This window comes from Leucoraja erinacea, chromosome 5 (assembly GCF_028641065.1).
Source record: "Leucoraja erinacea ecotype New England chromosome 5, Leri_hhj_1, whole genome shotgun sequence".
Classification (NCBI taxonomy): domain Eukaryota; kingdom Metazoa; phylum Chordata; class Chondrichthyes; order Rajiformes; family Rajidae; genus Leucoraja; species Leucoraja erinaceus.
In genome coordinates, this window is record NC_073381.1 from 28,665,672 (window position 1) to 28,678,377 (window position 12,706).

The 12,706-nt window shown below is 38.5% G+C and overlaps 1 protein-coding gene across 2 annotated transcripts in view; it reads left to right on the forward strand.

Moving 5' to 3' along the window:
• asap2a (ArfGAP with SH3 domain, ankyrin repeat and PH domain 2a) overlaps positions 1 to 12,706 on the forward strand; it is a 138,298-nt gene that overhangs the window by 37,575 nt on the left and 88,017 nt on the right. Inside the window, exon 2 of one of the 2 annotated variants that reach the window (XM_055635286.1) lies at positions 2,511 to 2,583. The exons of the other annotated variant lie outside the window; for it this stretch is intronic. Within the exon in view, the coding sequence (XP_055491261.1) occupies positions 2,511 to 2,583 (73 nt within the window). The remainder of the gene's footprint in view (positions 1 to 2,510; positions 2,584 to 12,706) is intronic. 2 annotated transcript variants of the gene reach the window in all.

Here is a 12,706-nt window from a genome sequence, read left to right on the forward strand (position 1 = left end):
GAAGAACGGTCCCAACTCAAAATGTCACCTGTCCATTGCCTCCCTAGATCCTGCGTTACTTGTTTAGTTCCTTCAAGGCCTACTGTGCTTCAAAGGAGTGTGGGAAGTAAGAGACCCAGTGAGATTAAAACAGCCAGGATGAATTTAAAGGAAGGGTGGGAGATGGAGCGTAAGTGTGTTTAAATGTAGTATGGGAAACGGGGCCAGATAAACCAGTTGCTAAATCTTTGGGATTTCTTAAGAATCAAAGAATGGATAAAAATGCAGTTTTACTGGTGAGTGTTTGATAATCAGAATAGGGGAAAAATGTACGTTAGAATCCCATCTGCTTTTGGGCCCATTACAAATTCTCATGAATATTAGTGATCCGGACTGGTATATCGAGTAGATTTTTGGAATTTGCAGCTGACACGAAACACAAATGGATCAATTATTGTAATAGATAGGAAAGAGTAGCATACTTCAAAAAGTAGCCACATGCTTCAAGGGCTCAGGTGAACGGGTAAAATGGCAGACATCCACAGCCACTGAAAATTTGTGTCGAAAAGGAGTAAATGGCCTATCCCACTTTCCCGAGTTACTCACGAATTCTCCCGTGTTTTCCCCTTGATTCAAACTCGGAGATACCAACCGTAGGTACTCGGGGCTATTTTTTTTACTCGTTGACATTTTTCAACATGTTGAAAAAATGTCCCGACTTACTTGATGTGCCCCGAGTACCTACGGCTGGCATTACAAGCCGCTACGAAATATCTACGGACTCACTACAGACATTCCCCGAGTTTGAATCAAGGGGAAAACTCGGGAGAATTTGTGAGTAACTCGGGAAAGTGGGATGGGATAAATAGAAATAAACAAAATGTTACTATTTTAAAAGGATGTTGCAGGTACAGATATCTGCTGTGTGTTGAAGGTGACAGAATGGGCAGCAAGGTGACATACTCATTGGCATGTAATGTGAAGAATGGGGTGCAGAAGCAGGAAAGCTGTGCTAAATCTTCATGACATATTGGTTAATTAGAAGGTAGATACAAAATGCTGGAGTAATTCAGCTGGTCAGGCAGCGTCTCTGGAGAGAAGGAATGGGTGATGTTTCGGGTTGAGACCCTTCTTCAGAATGGTTAATTAGAATATTGAAATCAGTTCAGGGTACTATGCTTAAGGAAAATTTCCTCTTTGCCTGATTAATTTGCTATCCAGGATGCAGGACTCAGTTCACAATGCGATTAAAAAGAGAGATTATTCGTGGAACAAAGAAGATGAAAGTGGGAGATTTGTTAATAACATTAAATGATAGATAATTTTAGTGAGAATAAAAGGGAAATCTGTTTTCCAATAGCAGTCTTCAATAATCAAAGGACATGATTTTTTTGCTGCAAATATCTTTGTACAATTATATGTGAGCATTCTGGGAAATGTTACTATTTTTAGCTCCCATTGTTGTGCTCCTATGTGAGAGATGCAGTGAAAAAATTAAAATCTAGTTTAATTGAGCTTTTGTAATTGCAGCATTCAGTGCATACAGCAGGATTTCCATTCAAGTTAAAGTAATTACTTTTGGTAAATGGTGGTGATATTTAATAAAGTAGAGTTGGCAGTCTTTGCTACTGCTATTACAGTAAATTATTATGTCTTACTGGCTGCAATTTAGCATGGGAACCAGCCAGGATCCTAAAACGCCACCGTTAGTAATGTAAGAAAAGACCAGGAAGTTTTGGTCTGCTTTAGGTGAAGGTATAGTTTCTAAAACTCAAAATTGTACTTTTTGAATAATTATTATCAAGCACCAGCACAGGAAAATGGAATTCAAATTTAACATGCTATTTTAAGAACGTAATGAGGAAAATATTATTTGTCCTTAAATTGCCAGCAGCCTGTTTGAAGGGCTTGCTGTTTGTTCGACTGTGGCCAAGGCACAAATGTCCACTGGGATTCTGACTCCGGTAGTTGGGACTGGTGCGGAATGAAGAGGCAGTCTCATCACTGGCAGTCTGCTACACTTGCAGAGAGGCTTTGACAGCTAGTATGTTCCTGCCTTCAGGCTCATTTCCCTGTCAAAGATCTCATCCACAAATATCGAGTATGCATGGAACCCATTGAAAAATATACATATGTAGAAGTAAATAGCAATTGTTTATCAATGTGTTATGGAAATGAGTTGGTCAGTATAACTACTTTGGGTTTCCCGGTAATGATAATTGACAATTTGCTGCTTGTACAATAAGTAATTACACTGTTTTTGAGTTTATGCTATCAGAGCATGGAACAGGAGTGATATCATTTTTTTCAAACCATAAATGTGAAATTATCAGCAAAAATACGTGAATCATGCATTCATTAATAGGTCACAAATGACAATGAGTCTGATTTAATACTTAAATACAAGTTTTCCATCCGGGTAAAACCTATCCAGCCACCAACCTAAATTGAAGCACACAGTCAAGCGTTCATTAAAATTAGCGTGTTAACTGTTTTTCATTTTGTTATAAATACACACTCTTTATTTTTAGGCACTGGATGTGGATCGTGGAGTGTTACAAAAGATGAAGAAATCTGTTAAAGCTATTTATACATCTGGACTAGGTAAAGAGCTGCTTCAATAATTGATTACAATATGTGAGGGATCTGTGTGTTCCTTTTTTTTTTGATCTGCATGTCCATGCAATATATGTATTTCTCTGCACTCAAACCAAGGTTAGTATAATGAAAATAGCACGTTTGACAATGAAGTACTTTTGGAATGAACTATACACTTCCAAACAAAATGTCATAATAAAAATTGTATGATTAATGTTATATCCCAATTTAAAGAATAAATTGCATCCCATATTCAAGAATTTGATTGTATCTACATTTTTAATGTGTATAAGTGAAGGTGCTGCCTATGTTTCTCTGCTGCTCCAGATGTGCTATGGTAATTCATCATCAAATGACATCACATTGAAATACCGAGAAGGATGCAAATTGTAGTATTTAACTGAAAAATATCCACCAAAACAAAAAAGCATAGGGTCTGTCTATTCGTGAATAAATCAAATTTTAATTAACGCTGAACAACCTCTCTGACGTTGGAAATCTTTTCATTTGTAGTGTGTCCCTTTTCCTCAGAATTGAATCTGTCTCTCCCTTTCTGGCCCGTATTTGAGCTTTTTGTTCTCCTTTATTTAACTTGGCACTTTTGCTAAGCTATTCTAAGCTGTTGTTTGGTTCAAATTGTACACATTTTGTTGATTCCTTTCCCCCCCCCCCCCATTATGATTAGCTGACAAGATACAGAATGGGTTCTACTGTTCACACAAATCAAATTCCAGGGAAACAAGGTTTGACAAATTGACAAGGTTCCTCATGGAAGGTTGGTTAAGAAGGTTAAACTGTTGGGTATAAATGCCGGAATGGCAAGATGGATTCAACAGTGGCTGAATGGGAGAAGCCAGAGGATAATGGTGGATGGCTGTTTGTCGGGTTGGAGGCAGGTGACTAGTGGGGTGCCTCAGGGATCTGTGTTGGGTCCTTTGTTGTTTGTCATGTACATCAATGATCTGGATGAAGGGGTGGTAAATTGGATTAGTAAATATGCAGATGATACCAAGATAGGGGGTGTTGTGGATAATGAAGAAGATTTCCAAAGTCTACAGAATGATTTAGGCCATTTGGAAAAATGGGCTGAAAGATAGCAGATGGAATTTAATGCTAATAAATGTGAGGTGCTGCACCTTGGCAGGCCAAATCAAAATAGGACGTACATGGTAAATGGTAGGGAATTGAAGAATACAGTTGAACAGAGGGATCTGGGAATAACCGTGCATAGTTCCTTGAAGGTGGAATCTCATATAGATAGGGTGGTAAAGAAAGCTTTTGGTACACTAGCCTTTATAAATCAGAGCATTGAGTATAGAAGCTGGGATGTAATGTTAAAATTGTACAAGACATTGGTGAGACCAAATCGGGAGTATGGTGTACAATTTTGGTCGCCCAATTATAGGAAGGATGTCAACAAAATAGAGAGAGTACAGAGGAGATTTACTAGAATGTTGCCTGGGTTTCAACAACTAAGTTACAGAGATAGGTTGAATAAGTTAGGTCTTTATTCTCTGGAGCGCAGAAGGTTAAGGGGGGACTTGATAGAGGTCTTTAAAATGATGAGAGGGATAGACAGAGTTGATGTGGAACAAGCTTTTCCCTTTGAGAATAGGGAAGATTCAAACAAGAGGACATGACTTCAGAATTAAGGGACAGAAGTTAAGGGGTAACATGAGGGGGAACTTCTTTACTCAGAGAGTGGTAGCGGTGTGGAATGAGCTTCCAGTGGAAGTGGTGTCGGCAAGTTCATTGGTATCATTTAAAAATAAATTGGATAGGCATATGGATGAGAAGGGAATGGAGGGTTATGGTATGAGTGCAGGCAGGTGGGACTAAGGGAAAAAAATTGTTTGGCACGGACTTGTAGGGCCGAGATGGCCTGTTTCCGTGCTGTAATTGATATATGGTTATATGGAAAGGATATCACTCTGTTTTGGATTTCCAATCATTGTAAATTTCCAAAAAGTTCCAAAACGTTTGTAGAAGTAAATAGGTGACATACTTGAATTTCTTTGTACTCATCATTACTTTGTTCAGTTACTACAATTATCACAAAAAAACTTTTCTGGGAGCATTGGTCTCTCTGCGTTGGTCTCTTTTTTCAGTTTTTGAATTGACCATAAACTGCAGCTCATCAGCAGATGACCTTGAGATATACAAAGGCATCTTAGTTGGTGAAGCCTGCAGGTATACAGTACAATTCACATGGATTGTAGACCAGTTCAGTCAAGTGTGTCATTGGCGTTCTATTGGTCCCATGTGGCAATGAATTTTAATTCCTGCTGTTGCTTGGGGTATGTGACCCAGATTCCATAATTGTGAGGAGGAGGAGAACTGAAGGCACAAGCCTCATGGATATCAATTCTGTTTTAAGTTTTCTAATCTTTAGGAGTCTGTTCTCCCTTGCCTAATTCAGACCATCTGGTAATTTTCTGTTTTGCATTCTTAGCCTGACCAGAATATCAGCTTTTAATTGGTTACCTTCCACTTGTGCAGAATTTAAATGAACTTACTACAGTATTCACCCCATTTTAACAGCTAATACCCCATTTTGTCATATTTACCTGCACCTGGCCCTTCTCCCTGTCAACCTTTCCTATCCATGCACCTATCCAAATGTCTTTGAAGTCATACATGCGGGAGTCGTATGAAGGTCAGCTGATGGGAATTGCAGTAAGGAGGAGGGATAAGGAATGCAAGGTGAGGCAATTTTAGATGCCCAAAGAAGCAGTTTACTTGGCCAAAAATAAGTAAATGTAAGGCTTAAGCAGATGAAATCAGGCAGGGGTTTTTGAGTAGTACGAAGCAAGTAGGAAAGAACTCAAGTGGTCAAATAGAAGGGCTGAAAGGTTTTGCCAAATTGGATTAAAGAAAATATCAAGGCTTTAAATACCTACATTAAAAACAAGAGGGTAACCAGGGAGAAGATAAGATTGAAGGAGGACACAATAAGCTGGAGTAACTCAGCAGGTCAGACAGCATCCCTGGAGAAAAGTAATAGGTGACATTTGGATTCGAGACCCATCTTCAGACTGAGTGTCGGGGAAAGGGAAACGAGATATAGACGGTGATATTGAGAGATATAGAATAAATGAATGAAAGATATGCAAAAAAGTAGCGATGGAGGATGGCCAATGCAACTACACTTTTTAAGAAAAGAGGGAGAGCGAAAACGGAGAATTATAGACCAGTTAGTCTTACATCGGTTGTGGTGAAGATGCTGGAGTCGATTATTAAAGAAGTTATCGCAGCGCATTTGGAAACCAGTGACAGGATCGGTCAAAGTCAGCATGGATTTATGAAGGGGATATCACGCTTGACTAATCTTTTGGAATTTTTTGAGGATGTAACAAGTAGAATGGATAAGGGAGAGCCAGTGGACGTGGTGTATCTGGACTTTCAAAAAGCCTTTGACAAGGTCCCACACGAGATTAGTGTGCAAAATTAGAGCACATGTTATTGGGGTTAGGGTATTGATATGGATAGAGAACTGGTTGGCAGACAGCAAGCAAAGAGTAGAAATTAACGGGTCCTTTTTGGAATGGCAGGCAGTGACTAGAGGGGTGCCGCAAGGTTTGGTTCTGGGACCCCAATTGTTTACAATATAAACGATTTTGACGAGGGAATTAAATGTAAAATCTCTAAGTTTGCTAATGACACAAAGCTGGGTGGCAGTGTGAGCTGCGAGGCAGATGCTATGAGGCTGCAGGGTGGCTTGGATAGGTCGGGTGAGAGGGCAGAAGCATGGCAGATGCGGTATAATGTGGATAAATGTGAGGTTATCCACTTTGGTGCCAAAGCAGATTATTATCTGAATGGTGTCAGATTAGGAGAAGGGGAGGTGCAATGAGACCTGGGTGTGATTGTACATCTGTCACTGAAACACCAGAAAGTAAGCATGCAGGCAGTGAAGAAAGCTAATGGCATGTTGGCCTTCATTGTGAGAGGATTTGAGTTTAGGAGCAAGGAGGTCCTACTAAAGTTGTATTTTTATTAGAAGCAATTGTACAAGGATAAAACATTCAGCATCTAAAATTATACAATTATTGTACAGCTTTATTTTTAACCTTATAACCTGAAAATGAGAGAAAAGAAAAGAGAGAGAACAAGAGAGGAAAAAAGTGAGAAGTGAAAAGATAGCTCGAAAAAGCACATGGAAAAGACCCCTAGACTGGCCGAAAAGTGAGTAGAGATAAAAAAATTTAATAAAAAGGAAAATGGAGATATACCTGCCTCTCGCCCCTGAAGGAGACATTTATCACAATTGGGGAGACATTTGGGAAGATCTTATTCAGTTTAGACTTTGAGTAATAAAGTCTATGCAGTATTTTAAATTGTATTAGCAAGTGCCTAACATTAAGAGAACAGTTGTGTATATATAGAAGGCTCTCCTCCCAACTATCTTTTAAAATTGTCAGGCCCAGTTCATCTTCCCAAGCTCGCCTAATTATTTCCGACGATGGAGTTTGTATTATAATACCATTGTATTATGAAAGGGTATTATAAAGGTACAGTATTAACTTATTTGAATCAGACTTTCTATTCATGCATTCGTATAGTAAGTCTGGAACCATATATTGACAGTCTTGTGTGTGTGATTTCACATAGTCTCATATTTGAAGGTATCTAAAATATTGGCTACCTTTCAAATGATATTTCGACTGCAATTCTTGAAATGAGAGGAGAGTCCCCATCTCATAAAGGTCTCCCAGCTTTTTAATTCCTCAGCTTTCCCATAGTATAAACGCCATATCTAAAGGAGGGATTATTGGCGATTGGTAAGAGAAGAGATAAATTTCTCAATTTAAGGGTTGACCACCTGTTTCCAGATTCGTAAGGTGCTATGGATTATTGGATTTTTCTCATATGATTTCTCAGATTTATTGTAGAGAGAAGAATCAGCCTATATTAAAAGGAAAGAAGAATCCCTCTCCATTATTAGCCAGTTTACCTGTTGGCATGTATCGTACATCCAATAGATTACATTTTTAATATTCGTTGCCCAGTAATAGTTTAAAAAAATTAGGGAGAGCCAGTCTGCCGATTTACATAAATGTCGTTTATGAATTCTGTGAGTTTTGTAATCCCAAATAAAGTTTGTGATCACAGAATCGAGTTTTTTTTTTTTTTAATTTGGGGAGAAAAATCAGTATTGATTGAAATGGATACATGATTTGTGGAAGGAAGATCATCTTCATATCATTTATTCTACCTATGAGGGAGATTGGAAGCATTTTCCAAAATTGAATAAGGGCATTTAGTTTGGTAATTAATGGTGGAAAATTTGCTTGAAATAAAGAAGGGTATTTTCTAGTTACGCAAACTCCAAGATATTTAAATTTTTCCGTAGCAATTCTAAAAGGAAATTTTAGACGGTGTTATTGAGGTTTTATTGACATTATTTCACTTTTGTTCCAGTTTATTCTATACCCTGAAAAGGAACCAAATTCTTCTATAAGATTTAGTATGTTTGGAATACTAACTTGGAAGTTGGTAATATATAATAATACGTCATCTGCATACAGCGATATCTTATTAGAATATTTAGTATTATAGCCATGAATGTTCAGATGCACTCTTATGTTTTCAGCTAACGGTTCTATAGCAAGGGCAAATGACAGGTGATAATGCACACCCTTGTCTATTGCCCCTGGATAATTAAAATTTAGGTGAGTGTTTGATTAGTCAGTATTCTGGCAGTCGACTTGTTATATAACAACTTTATCCACGAAATAACATTTTCTCCTAATTGAAATTTTTGCAATACTGTAAAAGGATATTTCCATTCTACTTGGTCAAATGCTTTTTCTGCGTCTAATGAAATAATTGATAAGTCTTTTATCTTTCTATGTGAGTACATTATATTAAACAGTACATTATATTGTTGAACGAGTGTCTCTTGGGTATAAACCCAGTTTGATCAGGGTGTATTAATTTACTAACGTATTTACTTAGTCTTATTGCCAGGGTTTTCTGGTCTGTATTTAGCAGAGCTATTGCTCTATATGATCCTGGCTCTTTGATATCTTTATATTTTTTGGGTATCAGTGTAATAGTTGATTTGGCTAAAGTTTGTGGTAGTTTGTGGATGCTGCCGCAAAAATTTCTAAACGCCTGTTTTCGCTTCTTCATTTTTTGGTATTGTGTGTAGATTGATGATTAAAAAAAAAGACTAATCAATTTTAAAATAAGGCTGTAACATAACAAAATGTGGAAAAAGTGAATGGGTCCGAATACTTTCTGAATGCACTGTATGCTTAGCTACACGATCGTGTGTGTAGAGCGGAGCGCAAAATACACAGCCTTGAGGTGCACCTGTGTCAATGGTCAGTGAGGAAGAGATATAGCCAATTCACAGAGGTTTGCCAATAAGGAAGTCAAGGATCTAATTGCCAAGGGAGGTACAAAAGCCCTGGGTTCAAAATTTGGTAATGGATTTGGGGGTGGATAATGGTGTTGAATGCCAAGCTGTAGTCAATGAAAAACAGCCTGACACTAGCTCTCCAGCAGACTGGAGAGCTAGTGAGGTAGCATATGCTGTTGATTTGTTGCCATTGATGATGTCCTTGAATACTTCTGCCAGTTGGTCTGCACTTGTCTTGGTATTGCTAGTATGCTGATTGGGCTGGATGCTTTGCACATGATCAGGTGTTGTAGGGCTTGCTTTATGTAATACAACTGCTGGAGGAACTCAGCAGGTCAGGCAGCATCTATGGAGGGAAATAGACAGACTACATTTTAAGTTGGGACACTTCTTCAGACTGAAGAAGGTCATGTACCCTTCAATAATCAGGAGCCAATCTGTCCTCCTTCATCCATGTCTCCATAATGTCATCTGATCATTCACATTCATTTCCAAAGCCAGACCATCAGCAGGGATTGCTTCACATTTCTACCAAAGGTCAGCTGTTCACTGGAAGTAGTGAAGAAGTGACCTCATGAAAGTGACCTTATGAAAACAGTGCCTCCACTGTGTTCAGACAGCTGGCTGCCAGGCTGTCTTAGACTTGTGACAGCTGGTCCAGTCAGCTACACCTTAAAAAAAATGAAGTGACATTCTTACTTAATGTCTTAAGTATGTTGCAAGGAGATGAATACTTCGTATTGTGGATAAAATAGCTTGTCTCGTTCCTCGGAGACTATTCTTAGTTAATGGCTTTGTAATTGGAGACCACAATGTCTGAAACTGCTCAAATGTTCCATCTACTGATTAGTCTTTTCTATATAATGAGCGTAAAGCCAAAGATCTGTGAAGTGCAACTTTTTTAGTATTCCCCTTGTGCATTCGATAAATTTGTTTTTTTGTTAGCTATTAAATAGTATGTTTATATATCTTTCCAAGTGTCATAGACCAGAAGACATTTTTGTTTATAAAAATATCCACTTTAAACTTGCAGTACAACCTCACTTTATCTACAACTTTATTAAGGAATCTTTGGTAAACATGTGATTGCCAACTAGTGTTGGCTGTGGCCCAGTTGAAAGTGTTCTTGACTTAGCTCTAGGTTTATGTCCTTCTCTGGGGGTTTGAATACAGAATTCTAAGCAGACACTCCAGTGTGTCAGAGAGACTGCTGTACCATTGGTGCTACAATTTGTCAGTTGAAATGTTAAATTGAGACCCTCTTTTTCTGTAGATAGACACAAAATGCTGGAGTAACTCAGCGGGACAGGCAGCATCTCTAGAATGGGTGACATTTTGGCCCAAGACACTTCTTGAGACTCTCTCTCCATCCCTTCCCCACCCAAGTCGCACCAGCTTCTTGTTCTCACATAGCAAACAGCTAACAATGGCCTGTTACCTTTATCATTGTTTCTTTTTTTTGCATTTTTTTTTACCCATTCCATTTCTCCAGCGATGAGCCACTCCCGCATTTTGTGTCCATCTTCGGTTTAAACCAGCATCTGCAGTTCCTTCCTACACCCCTCTTTTGCTGTATTGGACATGTAATAGTCCCATGCAATCGTTGCACCAATATTTATCCTACAGCCATCAAGCACATTTAAAAAATAAAAAAAGATTCAACAATGAATTTTGTTGGAACTCTCTGTGTGTAAATTGGCTGTTGCATTACCTGTGTTACAACTGTAACAACGCTTCAGAAGGCTATTGATGTGGACATCTGATTATTTCTATCACTGTTTTTATTTTAGATTATCAGATCCAGATTTTTTTTCCTTATAATTAGTACTTCATTAGATTGCAAATTCTCTGGAATGACAGTCATGAAATATGCTATATCAAAATACGGTTTTCTTAAAAAATACTACAAAATGCTATAATATTCAGAGGAACCTTTTATCAATGCTTTATTTCACCATTCTATTGTAAACTCCCCAAGGGTTTGTAGTTGGTAAAAATTATATTAGTTTGCTTGGAAATTATTTGTAATTTACCCTTTTTTTTTTAACCATACTAGCAAATTATTTTTTTTATTTGTGCACAATTTTAATTAGTTTCTGGACCCATTCATCTTTCAGTAGAACCTTGAGATTATTCAGTGGTGAAATTCTTCAGTTGCAGCATACTGGCGCAGCGGTAGTATTGCTGCCTTATATTGCCAGAGACGTGGGTTAGCGCCTGACCACGTGCTGTCTTTGCGGAGTTTGTGCTTTCTCCCTGTGACCACGTGGGTTTTCTCCGGGTGCTCTAGTTTCCTCCTACGTTCCAAAGACGTGCAGGTTTGTAGGTTGATTTGCTTCTATGAATTGCCCGTAGTGTGTAGGATGCGAAATAGGTATAACATAGAACTAGTATACCAGCGATTATTGGTTAGTGTGGACTCAGTGGGACAAAGAGCCTGTTTCCACACTGTATCTCTAAATAAAAATAAAATGTGTATTAATATTGAAATTTACGTGGTTGCATTTTTCCATTCTATTATTGATCCCGAGCTAAACCAATTTAAGGTGTTGATTTTAAGGCTAATTTGATTTGCAACTATTTATTAATTATGTAAAATGTTATAGTAATGGGCTAATTTGAAGCAAAACATCTTTGCTAGTATTAATTCTCTAAACTTTTTCCTCCAGCTTTATTATATTCGCTCGATAAACATACATTCCTTTGTTCTTTGATAGTAAGTCACTTTCCCCATCATTTTTGAGCAGTTTACTTTGAATTCATTGAATGTATTAGTTGGTGGTTTTGGCCTATTCTGTTGTGCGAATGTCTTTATAATTTTAAACATGCGTTATGTTCACCTATGGTTATCTTTCAGGTCAAAATCCCAACCACTTTGTCCTTTTGAATAGTTGTACTTTCTTGCATCTGATTATAGACATAAAACATCTTTTTGCAGTTTTTCCCTTTACAAAAAATCATTTTCTAATTTGGAAGCCAAATCTTTGTGCTTTTTATCTGCTCCAATCATGATCCATTGTTTAATATAAATTCAATAATTTTGAAATCCATTCTGCACAATGAATCATGTGCTTATTTTTGGGTGGCATAAGGGGAGTAAAGTTTGTTGATGTTATCTAGTTAGAATCAAGGTGACCCACATATTGAGCTAACTTTTATTAATATTGCTGAGAAAGTGGTCAATGTTGTTCACCAACAGAAAAAGAATAAGAAAGTGGAACTTGGATTAAAAATTGTAAAGAACTTTTGAAGTGTTTTATTCTGTTATTAATTGAACCATAAATAGGCATAGTACAGGTGCACAACCTTTTATCCGGTGTTCCGGAAACTGAAAAACTCCGCACCATTATTTTGCGTCAAACTTGACCCGAAACGACCCACGGTCAACCCAGGTCTGTACTACTGTAGCGGCTGCCTCCTCCCCGGAGACCGGGAGACGCTTAAACATCTGTAAATCATTGCTTAAATGTTAGTAAGTTAGTTTGGAGGGCTTTTATGTGAAGGGGGGGGTGAAGGGGTAAACTTTAATTCTTAGTCCCCTACCTGGTCGGAGAGGCGGGGAGCAGTCAATGCCTTACCGGGTCGCCGTGCTCCACAGCGCTGTGGCCGGTGGGGCTGCGGGCGGCGCCGGTTGTAGCTCCGACCCCAGCAACTCTACCCCTGGCTTCGAGGCGCTCCAAATCCAGCGCGGCCTGCGGCTGGACGCCCCAGATCCGCGAATGTTGGGAGTCGGCGGCGTAGCAGGCGCTGGGACACCAGCGG